The sequence below is a fragment of the Grus americana genome, chromosome 2, assembly GCF_028858705.1.
Source record: "Grus americana isolate bGruAme1 chromosome 2, bGruAme1.mat, whole genome shotgun sequence".
NCBI lineage: Eukaryota > Metazoa > Chordata > Aves > Gruiformes > Gruidae > Grus > Grus americana.
Genome location: NC_072853.1, coordinates 25,523,304 through 25,548,879, shown reverse-complemented (window position 1 = coordinate 25,548,879; position 25,576 = coordinate 25,523,304). Strand labels below are relative to the sequence as shown.

The 25,576-nt window shown below is 44.1% G+C and overlaps 1 protein-coding gene across 1 annotated transcript; it reads right to left on the bottom strand.

Moving 5' to 3' along the window:
• Positions 1-18,105: 18,105 nt before the first annotated feature.
• Positions 18,106-23,591, bottom strand: LOC129202223 (cytochrome b-c1 complex subunit 7). The gene is made up of 4 exons (XM_054814597.1): positions 23,466-23,591; positions 22,099-22,170; positions 20,147-20,313; positions 18,106-18,346 (listed from the first exon to the last, which is right to left on the bottom strand). Exons 1-4 carry the CDS (start codon positions 23,482-23,484, stop codon positions 18,269-18,271), a joined length of 336 nt encoding a protein of 111 aa, XP_054670572.1. The 5' UTR covers positions 23,485-23,591; the 3' UTR covers positions 18,106-18,268.
• Between the last annotated feature and the right edge of the window lie 1,985 nt (positions 23,592-25,576).

The window sequence follows — 25,576 nt, the reverse complement described above, 5'->3', positions numbered from 1 at the left end:
CTTCTTAGAGGGCTTTGCAAAGTTCCCTCATGCTTTTAGCAAGACAGGCTTGATTTCTCTGGAAGATTTATTATGAGTCACAACTTAATCAAGGAACTAAGAATGATTCATTTTTCATGCAACTTGTACAGCATCATCACCTGAGAGACTCGGCCCTAATAAATCTTGCTGGCATACTGTGAAGGGTGATCCCAAATTTTCAGAGACTCCCCAAATGCAAACTGAAGGGATACACTGCTTTATGTCTCCTTCCAAGCCGAAAAGAAATATGTTTGGGAAATAAGCCCTTTAGATGGTAATTTAATTTGGGGCAGATGTGCCCAACAGCTATGACATCATCCTAAAGCAGGTCTTTTCTCCTTCTCCACTCCCTCCCTCGCCAGCTTTACAGGAAAGATACGGAACGTAAAGGGATTTATCAGGTGTCTTATCATAAATGTGCTTTATATCCTGAAGTGCCTCTGTGAGCTGGTTCTCATAGGTAAAACCAGCTGTTAGCTCTGAATCAGGACAAATAAACATAAAAGAAAAAAAGATCTTGCACAGGAAAGAAAGAATTTCCAGCAATTGTGTATGTTGTGGGAAAGAGGACTAAAATCAAATATACATCTCATTTGTCTTGAAGCATGTGATTTCTTTTGCTGTCAGAACCATAGGTGAATTTGCTTTCATCTGAAAGTGAATTCAGCTCTGGATTTAGCAGCAAGCGGTGCTGCTCACAGTGAATCTGGAGACACGGTCCTTGGCTGATAAATCAGCCTCCATCCGTTTAATCATCAGCAGCTCTGCCGAGGCAGCCAACACAGATGTAAAGTAATGCCTCCTGTAGAGGTGGTTTTGGCTTTCTGAACGCCCCTCCTCAAGACCTCCACCCACCACCAAATTAATTTAACATCAATTAACAATTACCATCATGCGCCAGGGACCTGGGAAGTGCCCAATGAATGTAGATGCCTCCTGGGAGGAGACAACTCGGAGACTAAATCACAGCCTAGGATCTAGGTGGATTTTCGAGTCTGAAGTCCCAATTTAGTTGAGTTTTAGGTGGCCTAGGTCTTGCCCCTATTTCATACCAGAAGAAAGATATTAGAAGGAAGAAACATAGGGCTTCAAGATGCAGCATACATAAAGGGATTTTGTGGCATGCTTTTGTAGATGTAGCATGCAAAGCATTTTGTCTTCATTTTCCATAGGTGTATTGGGAAGCATGGAAATCCTGTAGTCTTTTCTCAGAGGTTTTTTTTACATTATGCTTTGGTTTTGGGTGAAGTTCTTTAGGTTTTCACAGAGTGGTAATGTCCAACCTTTTAACAAAAATGCAGAGACCTCTTGGCATGGGGCAGCTTGTAAGGGGGAACATGTAAGATACCCCATCACTTCAGCTGGTACTTGTGCCCCACCACGCTGAACGTGCTCCCATCACATGATGGAAAACCCCCGTGCTTTCGCCACCCAAAATCCACGTGTTTTGATGGGTAAGGGGGTAAAGTGCCTACCCTGAGGAGAAAGGCTGCTGGGACAAGGAGTATTGCGCATCACTGTGCAGCACTTGCTGGGAGAACAAGATAGCCTGTGCTGGTGCTAAGAGAGCCGGGGGAAGCTCTTCATGGCCATAAAAGCATAAATATCTGCTTAAATGAACAAAGAGGAGGGAAAAATGCTAAATGAAAAAAAAAAAGGCTAACTGCAGTACTCACTTTTTTTGCTCTTTAAATATCTGCAGCCAGCAATGCTCAGAGCGAGTGCCAGGAATATGAAAAGGTTGATGAAGGGCGAGCGCCAGCAGTCTCAGCCTTTTCACACTTGTTGCTGCTGAATCATACATAACTCCACATAACTCCACGCAGCCCTCTTTGGGGGTGTGCCAGTCGTTGCCAAGATAGTGACATCTTTGGGCCAGCCCAGACTTTCGGAGCGTGGAGAGCTGCGTTGATTGTGCTGAGGGAAGTGGGGGGGCAGGCAGGATTTATCCAAACATGACAGAAATATGTGTATTTGGGAAAAAAAAAAAAAAAAAGAGATCAGCATAAAATTAATTTTTACTGCAGCCATTTAGGTCTTGGCTTTGTGAAAACTGTTTCGAGCCATTGCCTTTCCTTAGGCGGGTCAGTGGGCCAAATCCAATGATAAATACAAAACTCTGAGATCATTATTCCCTTCTTGGATTTTAACTGATGAAAAGCTCCATTCTGTTTGGTTGGGCTGTGATCCAAACCCAGTGACCACCCTGCTGCAGCAAAATGCTGAATTAGGGTATTCTTGAAAACCTAAAACATCACTTATGCTTTTCCTGATAGGAAACAGATAAAAGTCCGCTGTGTCTCTTTCTTTAATCATTCGTGCCCTCGCAATCATCTTTCTCTGGGTTTGAAAATAACCCTCCTGCAGTTGAAGGGCATAGCAGTCGGGGCGCTTAGTGCCAGCATATATTTTTGCACTGGGATTTCACTCCTGGAAGGCACAGGAAGGCTGGCTGCCCACCAGGCAGCACGTGGGTAAGGCTGCCCAAAAGCCCTGCAGTGGGCTGGGGTTGTGCCACTGGCTGAGCAGTGGCTAGGACATCCATCTCTGCGCTTTTTGAAGGCATCTACCAAGTCGAGAGCATCGTCTTCACTGGTGTTAGCGACACCGACTGGATCTAGGTTAAAGTAATGTTTTTCTTCCACAGGTTTTATTCTGAGGCGTGAGTTCAGTGCATTTTCTAAACAGTCTTAAACACTGATTTCCAGTGGTCCTGTATGTTCAAGCTGGAATATTTTAACGTTAAACTCCACCTTACTTCTGATTTTAAGTGGGGATGAGCATTTCAGTACAAAAAGAAACCCAAGCCCTTTAAACCTATCCACCTCCACTGCAGTAGGTGAAACTTGCTTTCCACAAGAATTCCCAAGCATATTATGGCAAATTTCCCCAACCTTTCTGCAGCTGCGCTGGCAGGGGGCCAGCAGGCTAAAGGCAGTATCAAATTGAATGTAAAGGTGCAATATACATAGCCCAGAGCTACCAGCACTAAAGGCTCTGTCCCGGATCCCGCGGCTGCAGAGGCTGCTGTGGCACCCAGTGCACACCCGGCCCCGGGCAGCCAAAATGTGTATTAAAAATTATTTGTCTCTTTGCTTATGATGAATAACAAAGTCCTGTCATTCCTGGAGCATCTCCTTCAAGCTTGTGCCTGAGGAGCACAGCCAGTCTTCCGTGCTCTCCCAGGACGTTTCTCCTCCCTTTGGGGGGTCCTTCACCAAAGGAGGTTTCCCCAAGCTTTCCTTCCCTGCAGCAGTTGCCTTTCTTGGTCTAGGTAAAACAATGTCTCTCCATTTTCTGAACTCCCTGCAAGACCTGCATGGAAATATCAATCCTGTCTTGAATCAAGGAGAACAATTTTTACCTTGAAATGGCAACAGTTTGACATCCCTCAGCCTTTCTGGGGCTGTGGGTGCTGCTGCTCTCACTGCTGGCTACCAGCAGTGCTGGGTTTTGGTTTGGAGGGGGCTGTGGTTGAACCCAGGTGTGGATGCAGGACAAGGGAAGGAGCCTTGGGAGGGATGCTGCCTGGGAGGGATGCTGCCTGGGAGAGATGCTGCCTGGGAGAGATGCTGCCTGGGAGGGATGCTGCCTGGGAGAGATGCTGCCTTGCTCTCCTTCCCTTCTTAGCGGCTTCCTTGGGTGCTTGGTAGTAGCATTGCAGACTCGTGATCGTTGCAGACTCCAGCATTTATCAGCAGTAAGAAATGCTGTATTTAGCAATACAGTTTTTTACAGTTTTAAAATAGCAATTGCTAAAAACTTCCCTGACCCCAACTGGTGCCTTGCAACTGGTTGGGCAGGAGCCAGCCTGGCATGGCATGGCCAAGGCAAATCTGATTCCGAAGAACAAAGATATTTCCTCTCTCTTGGCAACAGGCAGGGAGCAGCAATATGTACCTTGACTAGAGCGGGGCGTTTGACTGCGTCCCCTGTGACGTTCTTATAAGGCCAGCTAAGGAAATACAGGCCAGATGAAATCATTAGTCAGTGGGTGCACAAGTGGTTGAAAAACATGTTGAACTTATCACAGTTTGCCATCAAACTGAAAATTCATTTTTAATGGGGTCACCCAGGGTCTGTCCGGGGCCTGTTTCTGTTTGATATTTTCATTAGTAACTCGGATAACGGAATAAAGTATGCTTATAAAATCGGCCCATCACACTAAGCCAGGAGGATTGTGAGCATATTGGGGCCCAGGATTAAAATTCAAAATAGCGATGAAAAATCAGAGAGGTTTTCCAGAATCAACAAATGGAACCAGAGACACGTGCAAAATGCAAGGAGGTCAAAAGGACTTGTATTGAAATGGGGGGTGGCTGACCAGATGGCAGAACAGACCTGGAAGCTACTGTGGGGTAAGCACAGACCAGGTGACCACAGTGACACCCACGAGGGTACCCACATGGATGGGAAAGTCAAGGGCTGAGTGGTAACTTCATGGTACTGGGAACTTCTCAGCTCAAGTGCTGCATCCAGCACTGGGCATTACCTTTTAAGAAAGACATAAATGAAATAGAAGGCCTGAAGAGACCAACAAGGGTGTTAAGAGGTTTATAAAACCCGACCTGATAGGAAAGGTTGAAAGAACAGAGAAGGTTGTTTAGTCTAGCAAAGAGAAAATGGATGGGACTGGAGGGAGAAGGATAACAACCTTCAACGATTACTGTAAAGAGGATGAAAATCAGTTGCCTTGATGTCCACTGAAAGTGGGACAAGGAGTAATCGGTTTAAGCAAGGAAGCAAGGGAGATTTAGATTAGATATTAGGACAAACTTTGCAACTATAATCAAAGATAAGCTCAGGAGCAGGCTGCCTTTGTGGGCTGGGGGAGCGCAGTCGTTAGAGGTTTTCAAGAACAGATTAGATGAAGATCTGTCAGAGACGGCCTGTTACAGCTCGTCTCACCTCAGCCACACAGCCCTACCTTGCTGGGATTGCTTTATCTTCCCCTGCAGTAATTTGCTGGAGTTTTCCAGGAGCTGAGGGAGCTGTGTCGATAGCTCTTGGTCTGCTGCTTGGGAAGCAGAGCAGCTCTGGCAGGAGGAAAACCCAAACATCTACCTGGGACATGAGTAACACGAGCTCATGGTGGCTGGTACTTTCACAGGCATTAGCCACAGCTGCATGTCTTTGCTTACAGAGCAGGTAGAGCTTCGTTTAACTTCAAGCTGTACTTGAGCTTCCTCACTCAATGGGATCCTTCCTTAAAATATCTGTAGCACTTGAAGGCAGCGATGAAGTTCTCTCAAGCCTCATTCCTGATGTTTAAGGAGGTTTGGTACTCGGAGGTGGCTCTCACATGAGCCACCTAACACCACAGTACTGAGGTTATAAATTGGGTCAATCTGCACGACGTAGTTCCTAATTAAAAAGTGCTAAAAAGTAAAACATCAAAGCTGCAAACGGCCAAGGCAACCATACTGCGTTGTACACCGAATCAATTGTACACCCGTAATTCATTGTCTTCCTATTTCCCTACATTTTTTCAGTGTGATACAGCCTGTGATAAAACGTGCTTTAAAAAGCAGATGGTTAAAGGAGATGTACAATCTGCTTACTATTATAGCTTCTGCCCCAAGCTGTGAATCAGTGCCTCTTCACTGCAACAGTCTGGGATTATTCGAGCATATAGGTTTGTGTTCTAGGAAACAGTAAAAATTGTCTAGTCAATGATAAATAATTGCTGCTTCTTTAGAAGCACTTGTTATCACCTCCTCATACTGAATATTTTTAGTACTAGCAAAGTATCTTCTTTTCAGCTCCCTTGAGACATCTGCTCTCCATATGGTGGACTTGCCTCTGCTTCCACAGCCTGTTTCTGGGAAGGAGACTCCCGATATGACAAATTGGAATTACTTCCAGGTCTTCAAACACTTCACTAGTTCCTCACTCATGTAATTGAGCCTAACAAATTCTGCACAATTGTACATGTTTTAATCCCTCTTGCCTACCTAATTTTTGTCATATTGCTTCCGCTGTCAGCAAGCTGCCCTTAAAACATCGACACGAAGTTGTTGGTAGCAGAGAGCCGCTGAGAAGCCAGCACCAGTGCTGAGCCCACCTAGGGTACATCAACCCACCGAGCCGTCCTGCTCCTCTGCTCCTCGAAGGAAACCCGCTGGAAGCACTGCAGTCACCCCATCCCGGCCATGACAGTGGGGCTGCTGGCACAGGAGCACAGCCCCTTTGAGCATCCATGCCAGCTCCTTAGCACCGTGATTCCTGCAAGAAAAATGGGGCCATGCCATCACTATGGGCCATGCTGTTTGCTTTCTGTGGCTTCTAAAGCTCATTCCATGGAGTGAAGGCTCCTTCTGCAACCACACGGAAAGGGGACAGCATTTTTTTTTCCTTTGGTGTGTCAGCAAATGCCAGAGGATGGATCAAGAGCTAAAAAATAATCACTCATGTTTGTGTGTTGTGCATATATCTATAGTTACCCTCTTATTCCCCATTGTAGCCTGTGATGTATGTGTACTCTCTGACCTCGCACTATAAAACACATGCACTATTCAAATATATTTCCTCATGCCTTACTATAGGAACTGTCAGTTTGAATTTTTCTAGAAGCTGTTACAGTACAAAGAGACACAAACCTCTGTCAAGTAATTTATTCCAAGCACTACAACACGATATTGCAAGTAACAGCGGATGAAAACCACACAGCTGATATTTTAAGGGCAAGACCTTTGTAGAGAATCAGTGGACAGCACTGAATCCGAATATCGATACCTCTGACTCATATTTTTTCCAAGATCTATCACTAAAACTCCAAGGATATAATATGTGGCCATGAGAAATGCATCTAGCCATACTATCTTTTCTACTGTACATATTAAATCCTTCTGAATTAGAAATAAGAGAAGTCAATTGTTTTGGCAGCCAAGTGCCACATACAAAGTACCCAGAGAAAAGTACTCCAGATCCTACTGAAAATACTGAGGACAAAGTAAAAGCAGAGTAACCCAGGTGAAAAATAAAACCTGAGAAAACACCCCAATGTTTTTCTTAAATTTTTGGTTAGTGAGAAAGTAACCTACCTGTCTTTTTATCCTGTAAGTAAGATATATGGAACAAAGATTTTGTTTCTTGCAAATTAAAAAAATATGTGGACTTGCTCTTTTGAGATAGCTCAGAAATCTGAGTTTTATGGAGTTGCAAATAAACTTTGCATATCAAGCAGCAGATAGGGCACATTCAGCAAACATTATCACTTAGCTTCTGCAGCTAAACAATATTAAATGTTTTAGTAATTCATTGCATCATTAAGGACCTAAAGGGCAAAGACGTGTCAAACTGAATACGCTGCTTTGTCTCAACTTTACCTATATCCAAGGTTACAGCAGGACAGTTCAGTGGCATGTTCCCAAACACTGAGCCACTGCCAACATTTTCTTAATGGGATTAAATTGTGCCTTGTTACTGTACAAAGACATATTTTAAGTATGCTTGGCCATTTATTTGATATATGATTCTCTTTGGCTGAATTATTATCCTGGAATTGCGAATAGTAAAGTCTTTATTTCATTACTTGCTGTAATTCTTCTCCTAAAATTTATCCAATTAGTGATAGAGATATTAATAGAAACGGAGAAATAAGATGGGTCATTTAGAAGTTTTTCCCTTCTGTTAGCAATACTAACCACAGCTAAAGCAAGGCACAGGATGGTCAGGGATGGTGCTCGGAGGCTGGGATGGGGATGGGGATGGGGAGGGCGATTCTGCCAAATCTGGACTTCGGCATCTCTCTGCCATAGGCAATAGAGCAGCAGGGATCATCACTCCAAACAAAGTCATCCTTGGGCCATGACACAGGCGGTAGCCACAGCCACAGCAGATTAAATATGCTGAAAATATTTCTGGTTATTGCAAATTCGAAATTAAATTGTAACTAAAAGGCAGTTTTCCCTCCCTTGAAGCTGGTCAGAAAAATGTCTACAGCATGCTCAGGTTTACCAGGCTCCTTTCCTCCCAGCTCACCTCTCTGCCATGAAAGCAGCAGCTCGGCCTCCCAGCCCAGCGCAGGCTGGTTTCTCTTGCACTGCCGAGCAGCCTGGGCACCAGAGCCCTGCGCCTTGTACGAGCAGAGCAGAAACACATCCTCTGCTGCAAACACTGTTTTCAAGGTCTAATACGAAGCCGTTTGTTGACTGCTGCTTTTGAGCCCCCGTAACAGCAGTTTGCAAACGGAGGGGAGCGTTCCCTGGTACACCACTCCATTTCAGTAGCTCTGCAATGGTACCTCGTCCTCGAGTCAGGACCGGCACCTGGCCTGGGCAGGAATACCCAGCCTGACCGGGACGGAGCGAGTCAACGGGGACTTCAATCAGGGGACATCTGCGGGGGCACTGGGAACTTCAGTCAGGCTAAGAAAATCGTGCGAGTGCTGCCTGTGGCGGAGGTGGGGAGGAAATTAGAAAGCTGTCGTTAGATGTATTATATGGAGATGTCATCTCCAGGCAGGTGACAGCCACGCAGGACCCCAGCCAGCAGCGCTGCAGACCTCTGCGTGCCCACAGCGGGTGGCTTGCTAGATAGCAGCAGCACGCTACAGCCTTACGATAGCTGCAACCTATATTAATGCGGACACAAGCTCTTACTGCAGAGCTGTTAACCATCATAAAATGTGTTCTACAATAATTTTTGAGAACTCAGCACCCACTGCGAACATATCACGACCAGGACTCTACACTGCTTGGTTCCTGCAATTGTTCAGCAGTTGAAGTCCTTCAATTGCTTAAACATTGATTTATTAAAGATTTGATTCTGATCTTATTTCACAGCTATATAATTCCACTTCTATAGCCTTATCGCAAATGTCTTTAAAATACAATGCATACAATACACGATAAATGTGGAAAAATTAGGATTGCCAAAAGGCGCATGGGCAGAACATTCATATATTTGATTTTGATGCTGAAGCCCATAAGTCTGATTCTCCCCTCCTGAAGACTGATAGAAACCAGGACGAGTATCTTGCAGTTATGCTGGTAAATATGAGAGTATAATTATGACAATGACTTATATCACAGATCAATATTTTCTGTCTTTCACTGTATTCTAAAACCTTTCAATTTCTGTTTATAATAACCAAGGGTGAGCACTGGTGACTAGCTATGCTTTAGAACGAAGCAGGGTTGCTCAGGTCCTTCCCACAAAGGATCTAAGACAGCTCTACCAAGGTCTGCACCGCTAACAAGGACTGCACCACTTCCAGCACAAAAGCCACCATTGGTAGAATTAAAATAAATTTATGGTAAAAATTAAAACATTTATATTTTAACATCTCCAGACTTTATTAGGTGTTCTTTATACAGTCATCTGGTATGTTTAAAGAGTGAGCAATCATATAAAAGGAAATATGGTCATAACTGATTGAAGTAATAAAACCCTGAAACTAAATAACATCTCATAACTCATTACACAGCATATATTAGATTTCATTACATCAGTATATGACTTAGTAGTAAATTCTCCTGTTGGTCATAAACCTCTAAAGTGTTGTCATGCTGAAAAATGAAATTAAAAAAGAGAAGACGACAATGCCAGGACGCTGTTACAGCACAGCCCCACCTTGTGTTGGGGTGAGCTGGCCTTGATGGGTGACGCTGGGGATGGGCAACGTGTCTCTCCATGCCACTGCCATCATGTCCAGGATGAAACCACCCCTTGACACGGGGGACTGGCATTGCCAGGGGTTCATTTTTGTGTAGCTGACCTGCTGTTGAGCTTGTCACCTTTGTGTGCTGATGAAGCCACATCCATCTCCAGCACTGGGCAGCTCCTGTGAGGGTGATGGGTGAGCACACCCTCCGGTGCACGCCCTGCTCCGGTGCTGCTCCGTGCTAGGGACCAGGAACCCCACGGGGCTAGTGCTGGTGAAGCAGCATTAGCTGCTGCCACTCACCGCCTCAGCAGGACACACGCAGGGGTCGCTGCCCAGCCATCCTCCTTGCCCTCTGCCAGAGGCCACGTCACCGCAGCGGCACATCACCACTTCCAGTTTTCACCCACCACTGTTCACAGCCTGACGGACTGCTGCGGGCTGGCGAATGCAAGCTGGTAGCTCTGCCACGTGCCCTGGGCTGAGGGGAACTGGATGGGCACCCCAGCTACTCACCACTTGGGGAGGGGGCAAACGGCTCAGAGGAATGGCCTGGCTGGGCCCCAGCAGGACTGCGAGCTGGGGCTGTTGGAAGGGACCTTGGGAGGCAGCTCACCAACCCATGTTACCCCATGGAAGCACCAGCACAGGGGCTTTTCAAAATCCCCTCTCTTCGTGAGGCTCAAGCATTTCCCAGCACTCGGGCTGATGAGTCCCAAAGGCTCTTCAGGGCGCTGGTGCCTTCCAGCATCCTTCTAAGGGCTGAGCAGAGGGTCGCCAGTGCCCTACTCGTGGGTGTGAGGGGGTAGCACCCACCCTTGGGGAGCTGAGGAGCTGGGGCTCATTCCTGACACAAGCTCACCAGGTCTCTTGCTCCCTGTACCCACAGCTCCTCTGGGCTACGAACAGCAAACGCTTCACAGAACCGCACAAAAACACACCTTTGACCTGGGGACAGACTCTGGGAAGTGTTTGAGCCACCGAGCTACAGCATCTGGGACCTGCTTCCCATCTTCTTGCAGCCCCCAAAGTCTTGAGCTCTTGTGCTGCAGCTCAGCACTGACACCTCATCCGGGGCTCCCTCTTCCAGCTGCACAGCCCAGGTCCAAGCAGGGGATGAGCGCTGGGGCCCGGGTAAGTTGTTTCCCCCCAGGGCCAGCAAGGCTGCAGATTGTCCCCCTTCCCATTTGAGTGTCAGGGCTGCCATCTCCTGCCTCAGGACCAAATGGGCTTCTGCTAGTGAGGTGGGCAGCAGGTTCCTCACCCCAGGCTGGGAGATGCTGCCAACATGATTTCGGCCCTAGGATCGCCCCGCAGCGAGCTCCTTGCTGAGGGACTCATCCCCTCCATGCAGCACACCAGAGCTCAGGCATAAGGTAGGCTCTGAGACAATGTCCATGACACTGTCCTGGCAAAGCCAGGCATAAGCAGGAGTTATCATGGCTCTGGGTGTCAGCTATGAACAGTGGATCTTCTCTTCAATTCCCCAAAAAGGTTTTTTTTTTTTCTTTGAGAACCAACCTTCCCTCCTCCATTTGACAGTTTATAATTACCCAGAGCAACCGATCGGCAACTGCGCTGTTTGCAACATCTGGGAGACCTTAAGGCAGATCCCAGTCCAAGCTGCACTGATGTAATTGTTTTGCTGGGTGAAGGATGATAACTCTCCCCACGTGTGTTTATACTCCTTCAAAATAATCCTATGGTTTTTTTGAAGCTCACTTATGTCAACACATGCTTTATTGTGTCTTATGTGTTTTTAAACTGCCGGGTAGAAGCAGCTGGAGGAGAAGTCCCCTTTCAAAGCATACCTCTTTGTGTTCTTTTTGAAGTAGCTTGTTCAATCACTATAAAGTATGAAGCTTTTAATGGCTGTTTTGGAGATGTCCAGCCACACCACTGGGTTTGATATAAGCATGAAAAGCTAAGTATTAAAACTCATGAAAGAGATCTCCCAAAGCTCCAGGGGTGGAGATGGCTACACCCCTCCTTTCCATGAGAAACAGCAAGAGCCTGTGATCGGATAAGAACAAGGCTGTGTGAAGCCAGGCACTCTGTACCCTAAGAACCAGTGCTGGGGAACGGCTGCAAACTGAAGAGTTGTCCAGCAGAAGATGCTGCTCCCAGCAGGAGTTGTCCTCAAGACCTGAGCAACAGATGGAGTGGATAACGATGCTCTTTGGGATAAGCCAGGTGAACATGGGCTACCATGTGCAAACATTAAACTACAGATCTAAATGTCTAATCTGTCATAATTACATCACCAGTCTTATAATGGGAATAGCAGCTTCTCCGTAAGACAGCTGTACTTCTGAAAGGAAATACGCTTTGTTAGTTTTTCCCTAGAATTCTTTTTTTTTTTTTTTATTTTTTTTTTTTATTTCCCAGAAAGATAAAGCATCTCTGGTTGCTGCCAGTGCAGCCCAGGTCCTGACTTTGCCCTGCTACAACCTAAGTACTCCTAGGCAGGGATGGCTGCCTCCATAAAGCTCCGAAATGCTGATCTCACCCCTCCTCTGGTACCTCGGCTTTTGCAACGCGCAGAGCGGAGCTGAGCCAAACCTCACCTGGCAGCAGAATACATTTTGCTTTTTATCAGAGCCACCTCCACACTGCCGTGACAGCCTCGTGAGCTCCAGCAAGGCAGGCTGGGTGCCGAGCATCGCTGGAGGCCTGCTTATACACCCATGGAAAATTAAAGGAGTTTTCTTCCATCTTCTTCAGGGTGAGAGACTGCAGCTGAGAAACATTTAGGATTTGGAGAATTTTTAGTTAATTGAAGTAAACCAAACATATCTAGCTGCTTTTATGACTATTTCATAATAGTATCTTTTTAAGCTAATACTCCACCGGGGAACACAACTTGCAGACAAAAAAAACCCCTCTGAAGTGCCTTGAAGAGATCTGAGCTTTGGACTGTGAACTTTGCTGCTTATAAACAATTATTTCAATCTGCTGGGCCGCAGCGGGAGTATGAGGCTTCATAAAAGGGCTTAGGTGTTGTAATACTGAGCGCAGCAGCGTTTAACTCCACGTCTCGCTATCCAGCCTCCCCATGCAATCCAGAAGATTTAGACACAAAGAACCAGATCTGCACAGGCCAGGGGGGAACCGCTTTAGGAACCACTGCGGAGAGTCAGCCCAGCTGTGCTGAGGTACCTCTTTCTGATCGGGTTTCAAGCCCCAGATCCCTTCCCAGCGCAGGAACTGAAGCAGCACACTCTCATAAAACAGCAACAGCAATTCCAGCACTTGCTTAGGGTTTGGAAGAGAAAGATCCAGTGCTCCCCTTTTGCTGCAGAGATGCAAGCACCCCAAACCCAAGCCTGCCCTGTAGCTGTCGGGGCATCCTCTTGAAGCTGTTCTGGTTTTCAGGGAAACAAACAGATGAGGATGGGCCAGAGGAGACGGGCACTTAGGTTGGTCCAGGCAGGACAAGGACAGCTGGAGGTCCGCTCATGATCCGGTTCAATGGATGATACTTAAATATTCTTTAGGGAAAACTTAAGCCTTAGCAAGTGCCATGAACCTGGGGTTCCCAAAGTTAGGGCACACAGGTGTCACTCTCTGCAGTGGCCTGCAAAGCACGCTGCTCTTTGCCAAACCACCACATACTTCTTTCTCCTCACCATCCTGCTCAGTGGTCCCATTTCCCAAAATGTGTTCAACTGCATGTTTCTCTTTCTCCCGCTTCCCAGTGGCCATCTTTGGGTCTGCACATAAATGCCCAAACCTCATCTCATCCTCACTGCTCACCCCCAAAGCAGGCAAAGGGGATTGAGGTCAACTTATTTTCCCTACACTGCTTCCAAATCCCTGCACATGGTTTCCTAACGCTGGGTCTATCCCAATCCCTCATCCATCCCGTGTTCCTCACTCAAGCCCTTGGCTTAACTCCTTGGTCCAGGTGCCAGGACTGGCTCAGGGTTCAGGTACTGCAGGAGAGAGCTGAGCAGGGCAGAAGCCATGACTGAAGATAATTAGCTGGTGGGCAGTAATTGCCCGAGCAGGCAAGTGCCTCTAGGCAGGTGGAGTCAGGCATTGCCCATATTTTGAAGCAGCTTAGGAAACAGCTTTAACCAATCTACTCAAGTCAGGGTCTCTCCTTGGTGCAGTTAATTACACCTTTCAAAGCAAGCAGAACAGAGTCAGCCAAAGGGACTACTGGCCCCGCTTGCACTCCAGAAAATGTGTTAATTAGAGAACTACAGCATTCACAGAGAAGGGAACTGTGAATCCACACCGTTTTTGTGAAGAGAAAGGGACTGAGCCATGGCCTGCCAGCATAAGCTAGCATTAAATCACCAGCGCGCAGAAGGCGTTGAGGGCTCCTTCTCCAGACATGCCATGAGAACATCCATCTTGCCAGGGAAGCAGAAGTGCACTCGATTTCTGGCACCCCAGGGTGTCAGACCTGCCTGTCACCTAGTCCCAGCACTGAGGTCCTGGGCAAGCCAAGAACTACTTGACACCGAAGGATTTACAAAACTGCACCAAAGGAAGCTTACAGCTCCACATGGCCTGCAGAGGAGTTTGGGGAAACTGAGTTTTGGGATCAGGCCCGATTCTTCAAGGGTACTTAGATGCTAACCCAAATTTTTTTACAGTAGAGATATTTGCCTACAGATTTATCAAGATCTTAGCCCTTTGGGCCTTAGGCCAGCTAAAAGAGGCTAAGAGAAGTGAAGTCACTCAAGGCATACCAGGTGGGACACCGAGCTCCAGCCCCAGTCTCACCCGGGAGCAGCGGTGGCTCAGGTTGCCTCTGCCCGCTCCACACTGCAAGGGCAGCCCGTACCCCGGCCAGCATTTCAGTCCATGAAAACTGACCGCAAAGGTGCGACAGCACTGTGGGGAAACCCTTAAGATAATCTTTGACCTTTGCTATCTAGAGAGAAAATGCTTCAAGTAGGAATGTGTTTACCATATTAATGCTAAAACAGTTCCATTATAATGACAACCATGATATTTCATCAAAATTCTTATAAGATTTATATCTGCTGTAGCTCTCCTTTGGATGGAAGTTGGATGCAAAATAAGTATATGTTTCTTATTACAGAGCTGCAAAAAAATCCATTGTTTCTGGGTTGACCAATTCAAAATTTAAAGAAATTATTCTGCCATAACAAACATGATCTTCAGTAATCAAAATGTATTCTTATATTTCATTACGTATTTAATAAAAGAACTTCAACTGAAGCACAGGTTCACTTAAAAGTGACAAAAAATAATTCAAGCTAAAACTGTCATCAAACTGCAGGATTAGCAATATCAACTCAGATTCTCTCTGAATTAGATGTGCCAAAGATGTTGTGAACTCAAACAACAAAAAAGACCTCAGTAATTTATGGAACCTGTATAGAATTTATATCCAAAAAACTATATTAATGAAGATGAAGGTTTCAAAGTCAAGTTAGGAAATGCAAGATGCGCTGTTACCTTGTTCATTATGATATGACCTTAAACTGTAGGTTCGTGTTTTTTCCCAGAAGGACCCCTCTCTCATTCAGGAATTCTTTTCAATCCTCTTCAGTGCATGGCTCAAGCTTGCTTTCTGCATGCCACAAATGTATCAGCTGCTTTATTTCTGCACTTACCATCAGAGGAATAAGGATTCTAAGGTGTTTTTCAAGTCTGTGTGAGATTTGCTCCTGGTACCACCACCTGTAGTATCCATTGTGTGTACAGATGAATATCGACACATTCACCTAATATTTTAAGAACAGATCTACTGAACGTAGACATAGATGTAATTACTCTGCACTTTGCAGACGTAATCCCAAGCACCATATATTAAGCATTTAGCAAAATACTTCGTGAGTTTCTGTGAACCTCAGCATTACAGAAGAACCTCGTGACAGCAGCAGAAAGAAAACCCAGTTCTCCAAATCAGAATGCCCTTTCCTTCATTATCAGACTACCTTTTCACCTCTGGCAATTTGATCCTCTTTACTGTTATCAAGCATTTCCTTAAAATGAGGCAATTTTGCAGATAGCAAGCTTGTGGCTGCACAGTCCTGGGTCATTCACAGAGGAGCACACACAAGGAATATGGCAGGATCCCACAGACAGACACACAGGTGGGATGGAAGCATTACAAGGAAATTACAGATCTGAAAATCCCTAATTCTTGCAAGTCCCTATCTTGCCATCCCAGATATTTTTAAGGATAAACACAAGGATTAAAAAATGGGAATCACATTGACCCTCCAACTTGTCACCAGCAGGACTCAGATCTTTCACACAAGAAAACTCCCATTTCTTCTAGCTACAGATTAATGCCAGCAGCTCCGTGTGCACAGAGGGGAACACCAGAGGCTGAAATATGAAGTATCTTCCATCTATTAGCCAGTAGCACAAGCATCCAAATCTCACACCTAGATAAGAGTTTACAGCCTCTAACAGAAAGCTGCTACGGCTTCTGGTTCCCAGGCAACAGATATCCCCTTCTCACACCCACCCCCTTCCTTGTTTCTCACTATTTTTAGATTCTCCTAAACATCTCAAAGAATACACACCCATCCCTGCCGAAAAATGACAAATACATTTCCCTTACTAATATCACTCTCAGATACAACTAAAAAGTATTCACTGAACTTTTTCAAAATACTTCAACAGGACACTACTGCACATTATGGGAACTTAAAAATGATCAATTCAAGCATCTGAAAAGGTGTCTAAATGAAAGCTGTCAAACAAGCTCAGTCTCAGTGAGCAGGCTCTGGCTTCCTTTTCTCTCCTCCTCTTCAACTGCCGTAAAGATCACTTGGAAATATTAACTTGTACAACTCACCTCTGACTCTTAAATAAATCTGAGTGTAAAGAGGTCAGTGATTGCAGGTGTGTAAGGCAGGCTGGAGCACAGCTGCTTCGCACTCTGCTGAAAGGTCAGCCTATTTCTAAGTGCCTGATGCCAACTAAACCCTTTTCTGTAAACCAAGTAATTTTTGAACCACATTAATCTTAATCCAAATCTATGGCCAAATAAGCAGATGCTGTCTTTCTACAAAATCCTAGCTTTTGTAGAACTTTCACCAGCTATGCCTATCAAGTGCTACTTCCATTATATAATTAAGTCTTCAAATATTATTCTAACAGATAATGAAATAGTTCTAATTCCATTAGAAAAACTAAGTATTCTATTAATTCCACAAACAGCAGTGTGAAACTTCAGGCCCTATTTGTCTCTTGGAAGAAAATTAGAAATTTCTCAAAAATACATCAAATTATGTATCAATCATAAGATTTTACTACAGGAGATGAAAGAAACCTCACATTCTTAATATCTCCCCACAGACTTTTAAGGAATATGGGTGATGCAGATATTTTTGCAGCATTTTGTTTTAGCACATCAGGTTATGAAGTTTTGAAATAAATATTTCACTCAGTGATCACTGTACCCATCCTACAGATGGAAGCAACTGAAGCAAGCAGATGAAGGTTAGTAACAAGAGTGATGAGCAAAGCTAAAAGACAGTTTCCATTCTAACTTCTAATCCAGTATTGTATTTGTCTAGTCATACCAATTCAAAACTACAGACGTGGTATGCTCCAGATTTATGTAATTTTGGTTTTTTCCTAAACTGCTTTAGCTTTTGGTCAATGGATTCCTGTATTTGGCAAATATGCATAACAAAAAAACCCCAAACCTTGGGACTATCACACAAGATAGCATACTTCACACAGGTGGCTATATGATAGGCTTTGAACTTCACACGTACTACCAAAATCTGTCTCAAATTAACAGTACAACTAAACTATGGAAGACCAAACTCAAGGTCTTCAGCCAGCAAGGGCTAGTGTTTTCTGGCTATAACTGAATTTCTTCTGTTTTTAAGTAGAGCCTGAATTCCATGTGCATCTCTAATGTCATCAAGCCTGACAGCTTAAAATACTTGATACCAATCACTGCAAACTACAGCATGTTTTAGGCCATGAAAAAAAAGTATGGGAAGTTAATTATGCTGTTGAAAGCACATCAGCATACCACTTTTAGCCTTTAAAAGAATAAAGTCTCAAGAAGCTGATGTGAGACAGTCATTATGGTTTATATCAAAATAGTCTTTTAAGGATTAACAACATTTATGGTATAAAAAGCTAGTTCCTGATTTTGTGATGAAGCAAACATATGTATTTTCTATTATTGTAATACGTATGTGCTTAGATGCACAGAATATCACATTCTGCTGTCTCATGATGCCATTGTAACATCAAGCACTGACCCAGTATTGTCTCTGGGGAGCAGTGATGAAGGAAAAAAGCAACCCCTTTTTAATTTAACAGAGCAACTAGCACCAACAGCCTTGTATGTTTCTTACCTAGCCCTACAACTGCAGCAAACAGCTGTACTATGAAAAGAGTAAGAATCAAAAAGCTGGAATGAAGACTGCATACCACTAAGCTAATATGTAATGTATATGCTCATAGGAAAGATCTGAACATTAGCTTGTTAACATTTACAAAGAACTCTTCCAAGCAGATTTCATACTTTGACATGTTTATTTTAGTTGGATGAACAGTTTCAATGAACAAGCTGAAACAGTATTCCTCAGCCTCACATTTGCCTCCCTGTAGACTTCTATAACCAAATGTTTAAAAACATCAGAAACATGTGGATATTTGCATGAAGTAGTTCAACAGTTATTTCTTGTTCCATGCTTCTCTTTCAAGTCTTTCACGGATTACTTCTTTTAGGTACGGTTCAAGATAATGCTTATCCTGAAAAAGAAGAGAATATATTTAAACTTACAGGGAGGTCCAGAAACATCTCAAGCCATTCCTACAGATTACTTGTCTCTTATTCTCCTTAGATTTGACTAAAACCCAACCTAACAAGGAAAAAAAAAAAAAAAATCAAACATTACTTACTCTGAAAAGGTAAGCTTTGTATCTGCCAAGTCTGCAATGACAAGTTCTTTACTGCAGCAACCACTAATTCCTAATGCCTTGCCAACATTAACAAGCAAAGTGATGCCTCCAGCTATACCTCTAGAAACAATGTTTTTTTGGCAGATACCCAAATGTACAAGATCCACTTTAAACTAATTAAAGTCCAACTATAATACTCTGGAAAAACTCATTTTCAACTTAACTTCTAAACAGCACTGTAAATTTGGATTTGGGGGTCTTGGTTGATGAGAAGCTCAACATGAGCTGGCAGTGTGCGCTTGCAGCCCAGAAAGCCAACCGTGTCCTGGGCTGCATCAAAAGAGGTGTGACCAGCAGGTCGAGGGAGGTGATCCTGCTCTGGTCTCATGAGACCCCACCTGGAGTACTGCATCCAGCTCTGGGGTCCCAGTACAAGAAAGACATGGAGCTGTTGGAGAGAGTCCAGAGGAGGGCCACAAAGATGAACAGAGGGCTGGAACTTCTCTCCTATGAAGACAGGCTGAGAGAGTTGGGGTTGTTCAGCCTGGAGAAGAGAAGGATGTGGGGACACCTTACAGCAGCCTTCCAGTACCTGAAGGGGGCCTACAGGAAAGCTGAAGAGGCACTGTTTATCAGAGTGTAGTGACAGGACAAGGGGTAATGGGTTTAAACTAAAAGAAGGTAGATTTAGATTAGCTTTAAGGAAAAAATATTCTTCACTGTGAGGGTGGTGAGGCACTGGAACAGGTTGCCCAGAGAAGCTGTGGATGCCCCCTCCCTGGAAGTGTTCAAGGCCAGGTTGGATGGGGCTTTGGGCAACCTGGTCTAGTGAGGGTGTCCCTGCCCATGGCAGGGGGGTTGGAACTAGATGATCTTTGAGGTCCCTTCCAACCCAAACCATTCTATGATTCAATAGAACACCCTGACTATGTTTAACACTTACAAACCAAACTACTGCTTAAAGAACTAAGCAACCAGTTACCCAATGCAGCAGTTACCTAAACATAACCAATAACACCACAAGAAACAGCCTCTGCTTATACAGACAAAGATAATACCCTTATACTATCCTATAGTCAAAAGTTTAGTGGTAAGATTCCTTTCTGCCTGATAAACTGGAGAAAGCTGAGATGGACAGTAACGTGAAGTCTGTGAATCAAAAAACCAAATTTTAGTTACATGTGAAAAGGAAGGTGTAGTTTGTTTTTCAAATAAAAAGATGACAGTTTAATGTGAGATTTCCCTTTAAATTATTCTTCCTCAGCATCTTCACGTATAAATGCTTTGGCTCAAGATTTTTCTATAAAGTTAAGAAATTCATCAGCAAAGCAAGGGACCTTTTTATAAGAACTTCCAAGCTAGTTAGAGTGTATTTCTTTATCTGAGAGCTTAGAAGAAATATTTTGCCTGAATAAAAAACACAGTGCTATGGCTCTGAACTGTAGTTTAAGCCTTCGTCATCTTGAGCAAAATGTTCTAATTTCCACTGAAAAATAGAGATTTTTAAACAGTGATCAAAAGCTGTGTTTCCCAAAGGCATCCTACGTGATACACACTCATTTACCCATCATAAAAAACACGTAAGCATGTGTTTCTTCAATCTCAAAGACCAGTCATAGCAGTGCCATTCAAGAAACACTGCACACATACCTCTTCATACTTCACCCACTGGTCTTTTGGAAGGATCTGATGTTTCAGGCTTAAGTCGAGTGCTCGCTTTATGCGAAATATTCTTTCATTGTAAAGATGTTCTGGAAGTCTCTTCAGTGCTTCTTTTACATCATCATCTTCATACAACGTATCATCTCGCATTAATCCTATACCAAGAAGATTTTACAATATTACTGAATAAATGGTCTTAATTAAGATTTAGGATTGATACAGGTGTTCCTACATAACATGGGCAAAACATTTCCAATGCAAAGTTATGAAGAAAAACCAAACCAATCCAGAAGAGAACCACTAACTGATCACAGCAAACACTCTAAATGCTGGCTTACACATACTCCATTTACTTGTTTTTACTCCTGTTCTTAAGGAGCAATGGGGAAAATGGGTATTTGATTCAATGTGTTTTGTAAGAATGTATGTGTATATATATACACACACACACAGAGAACAATAACTATTCTGGGTCTGACAGGTGGACTTACGCTTACCTAATTTTTTATCTGTATTTAAGATGACTGTCCAGGTAAAGGGTTTAAGAGCTCTGAATTCATTAGAGTCAGTCAACCATAGATGTGACTACTTCATACTGAAGAATCTCTAAATTCTCTAAACTCAGTATATTTATATCTCCATTGACTATCTTAAGCTACGGAAACCTGAAGCTAGATGTTTGTGCGTAAGTTGGCTCCCTCTAATGCTGCCCCAAATCAGAAGTTAAACTGGGAGAAGAATCTAGTCTTCTCAAAGCCAAGAACACCCCCACACTGTTTGTGGAACAAAGGATTCCTGAAATTCAACCAACGTATTAACAACATAGGACAAAATGTTATCTCTGTAACTTTCCAAGAATGGTGCAGATTACAAGAGGATACCTACTGACTTGTTAAAGATTTTGATCTCGTGCAACTAAATTAGCAGTTGTCTCCCAAAACCCCAGAAATTTCTTTTGAGCCACATATTCTTGAATTCAGTTTTATAATCAGAAGTTTATAATCAAAGCCATAGGGAGCATGGCTGCTAGTTTAATCACTAGATTAAATTTGGTGTTTCTCCTCAGTTTTTGGTTGCGTTCCCAGAAAAGCGGCAAAAAGTATTAGTGTCTTTAAGAATTCCAGCAGACAGATATAAAAAGAGGGGCTAAGCACTGCATCTCTGGAGGAAAGACCTAAGCTTACTCCTCTACAGTTCTCTTGCAATTTTTTTTCTAACTTCCCCAGGGCAGGTACATTAACTTCCTTTAAATTATTTGCTCATGCTGCGGTCAGCAGTAAGTTACGGCCTCTGAATATTTAGATGTTCTTGTCACTCAAGAACAGTTCTGCCATCTAAATAGTTGAAAAACTTGGTAACAACTCTGAACAAATTGAAGACAATACCATCAAGGCAACCTCCTCTACTTACAGAAACACTATTTTTTACACCTACTTCACCATTGTGCAGGCCAGAGAGACACCAAGTGAAGTTATGGTGATACAAAGGGCAGAACTAACTAAATTCCTCCCTGCACTTTGGATACTTCACATGAGCAATGCAGACAGACTGACTGCTATCAGTGAGAACTGCTCCAGCTTCAAGGGCAACCCTTGAGGTAGAAGATACTGGCCAGTGAAAATGACTTGGTGGGAAAAGATAAATAAAACTTTCAGGACTGCTTTGTGAAAGTTTTTTCAACTGCTCCTGCTTAACCTTAGCTGTTATAAGTTATTCCACTGAAAACAAGAGCAAACCCAGAAATAACTGACAAGTTACTGATTCATTACTAGGTAGCAATCATGATGACTGAAGCTACTGCTAGCTTTTTCCTCACAATAGTAGCAGACAATTTTGATCAAAACGACTTATGCCAAACTGTACATACACAGACTAGTTGTGAAACATAACTAGATTGAGTATACACTTGCAGAGTTTTAAAAACTCAACAAAACACTTACCTAATTTGTTGAATCCAGCTGCATTATAATACCATTTGCGAATCCTGTCTAACAGGCGACCACCTCCTGCAACTGAATGTAAACATCATCAGTTGCAGAGCAAGATAAAATTCAACATTTACACACTATAACAGTACACAAATATCTGCTGGCCTCCTTCACATGCAATAATGCAACACTACATCAAGTCTGAATTTGAACATACATGACTTGGCCTCTCTGCTTTTCAGTATCCCTTACCTGACACTGAACAGATAAAATGAGTGCTTGGTACATACAATAATTTGACCTCTGTTTCCCTGAATTCAAATATTAGACAGCTTTAAGACTTGGAATAATGCTAACAATTCATTGTCAAAGACAGCACCAACATTTTTATGCTCCATAAGTCTTACTTGAGGTAAAAACATGATGTTCTACATAAAGTAAAGCCATCATGCTTTGCAAATTACCCAAGTTCCACAGCTCTCACTATGGGTTAATGCAATTACAAGGACAGTATATTACTATGTTGTTAACCTTCTGCTCTCCTCTCCAGTTACTTAAATACTATTCCAAAGCTTCCTTTTTCAAAGGGCTGCCAAAGTCAGCTGGGAAGTCAACACTGAAAATTCAAAACAAATCACTGACTTCAAAAAGAAAAAAACCCAACCAAAACACATCACACATAGAATGTTCAGCTTTCCTTAACTGTGATTTTGGATAGCAAAGGTGTTTTTACCTGTAATCAATTAGAACGCAGTACCAAACACCGTTAAAGTAACTCAACAAGAGGTTTAGAAATCCTGAAACAGCACAACATGGCAATGCGGCCAGGGCAAGCTATCTTTCATGACTTTAAGTACGTTGCCTCATAAAGTCACCCCATAAAACCAGTGCTACATGCGATACCAGTGCACCAATAACACGCTGGCTCATCTGGCCTTATTCCTTCGTGCTTTAGGACTTGAGAATGAATTGCACTAAACCAGCTATGCCTGGGCAGTGTGCGGGCAGAACAAGGACCCCCGCGGCCACTCCGGAGCCGCCCAAGGGCTCCTCCAGCGCTCTCCAGCACCCTTTGCCCCACCGCTCCCAGAAAACCTCGGTACCATAGCCAGGCTCCCTGCGCTGAGGCCCAGACCGAGGAGCCGCTGCTGAGGATGAACAGCGAGGAAGCCCGCCCGCCAGGGCCGTGCCAGCGGTACGCTAGCTGCGGGCGTTGTCCTCATCAAGGACACACGGCACACTCCGTCCACCGGCCCCTCCATCTCCCCCTCACAGCCCGCCTCGCCTCCAGGTACGGGGCAGGACGTGCCTAGCGCCGCAAACGCGAGTGGCGCGGCACAGCCCCGCACGAACACCCCGGCCTCCCACCGCCGCCTCACCGGGTGCCCTCGCCGCCATCTTGACCTCGCAACAGCGCGCGGCCTTCTGGGTAGCCCGCAGCGCCCCCGGGGCGGGGGTGGGCCCGCCAATGCCGCCTCACGGCTGGCGCATGCGCCTAGCGGCCACGGGAGGTTCCAGCCCCCCGCTCGCCCCGTGGCTTTATCCAGGCGGATGGCGAACGTCCCGAAGGATGGAGAGTGCTCGTTAGTCTCCGCTGCGGCGGCCTGTCACTGCTTCGGCCCCGCGCTCGGCCGTCTTCGGGCGCGGGAGCTCCCTCGTAACCGCCGCGAGGCGCCGGGCTGCGCTGAGGCACCTGCCCGCGGGCGGAGAGAGCGACAAGAGGCCAAGGCGGGCATGAGACCCGCGGCTCTTGCGATGGTTTTAAATAATGCTCACGGTTAGGCCACGGTTAATTAATGCTTGTTCAGAACAACATAACGCAGCCGCCTCGCGGTGTGTGTGCACTACTGTGCCTCTCTAAACCGGCAGTGACTCAAAACAAATATTTTGCCGCTGTAGTCCCAGCCGCAGCCTTTGGTAGCGGTGCCCGCGTCAGAGGGGGCAGAGTGCGTGTGAACTGGTAGACCAGTAACAGCAAACTGAGGGGTAAAGGTGAGTAGTTGGTTAAAATGTGTTTGTTTGTAAAGCACAGTAAGAAGCAGAAACCTGCCTCTGCTCCGGTATCACGGCTTCCGGTGAATGGCTGTTTTCTGAGGCACAGATCACTGCCTCTCCAGCACTTCCTTCAGACACAGACTGCTGTGTTCTTAAAGAAATAAAATAAATATGTGGAATTATTTGAGAAATATTGCTACAGTAAGCAATTTCAGTCAGAAAAGCATGCAGCTGCATGTGATACGCAGCTGAGTGCATGGCAGAAGACCACAAAGTGTCTTGGCCATGCTGTACCCAGCAAGCCTCAATTAACATGCTCAATGAAAGGCTGCTAGCCCTTATCAAGAACAGCAGACTACAGTAGGGTTGGTAATTCTAGGCCAAACGTATCTTCTAAAGATTTTTTTCATCTTAAAGCCAAAAAGTATTTGGCACGATCCTCAAAAAGTTCTTCGATCCTCTCCTCTTTCCTTTTAGCACTCCCATAAAATCTTTTGCTTCCTTTCTTCATGGTATTTCTGGGAAGCTATTTTGGCATAAGCTCACGCATTTAACATTTCAAATAAACTGTTTTAGCTCTGGCAGCAATAATTTTTACATCTACAAATATTAAAGGAATTAAAAGCTCAAAGTTTAAGATATTCAAAATCTCATACACATTCTATAATATAAATTATATTATAATGGTTTGTCACATGGTGACATAGATCATGATAAGAACAGCAGAGTAAATCTGCAAAAGCAAACTCTACTTTGGCATTATGAACCCACATATTTTCTATTAACATTATTTTTTACTAGAAACAATTTTTACTAGATTGTTTGAAGATTATAGTTTGCTGTTAGCATTTAATACAGTCAAAAATCAAGTAAGCATATTAAATTAGACTTAGATATTTTTATTTGAAAGGCAGGAGTGGGGGAAAGTGTTTAGCCATCACATTTCAGCCACCACTTTAGATGAAATGTTATGCATCTCCACCAACAGTCTACTGAACAGAGGGTTTCAAGTGATCTTGCCAGGCCAACGAAGGGGGAAACAGGAGAACAAAAGAGAGCATCTCGGATGTATATTGCAGACAATGAATGTGGCTTTTTACTTTTGTTTAAAGTGAAGATGCCCCAGGAAATCATTTTGCACCCTGCTTGTTCTGACAACACTCCTTTTCTTGGGTGTTGTAATTCAAATTCCAAGTTTTTATTTTAGGTAAAAGACCCAAGCCGTGATCCACAGATCACTACTATTCTCATTCTTTAAATATCTCTTTAACGTTACTGTATCCCCACCTATTAGGGGAATTTAACCTTTTTAATTTTATTCTGCTGTCTGCATACAAAATTTTCAGGCTCTTACACTTCTGAGACTCAAATTGGTATTTTAAGCTCCAACACGAAGCTTTTAAAACACTGATACTTTTTCATTAAATAAGCTTACATCCAAATGAAAACATCTGGATTTCACTTTCCTGAACTGTTTTAACTGAAAGAATGGAAA

What these genes read in the sequence shown, in the direction of transcription:
- LOC129202223 (XM_054814597.1), bottom strand. An exon ending in AGCTGGATTCAACAAATTAG is followed by an intron (nt 20,314 to 22,098) that starts GTAAGTGTTTTG and finishes TTCTTGGTATAG; the next exon opens with GATTAATGCGAGATGATACG. An exon ending in AGTGGGTGAAGTATGAAGAG is followed by an intron (nt 18,347 to 20,146) that starts GTATGTGTGCAG and finishes CTTCTTTTTCAG; the next exon opens with GATAAGCATTATCTTGAACC.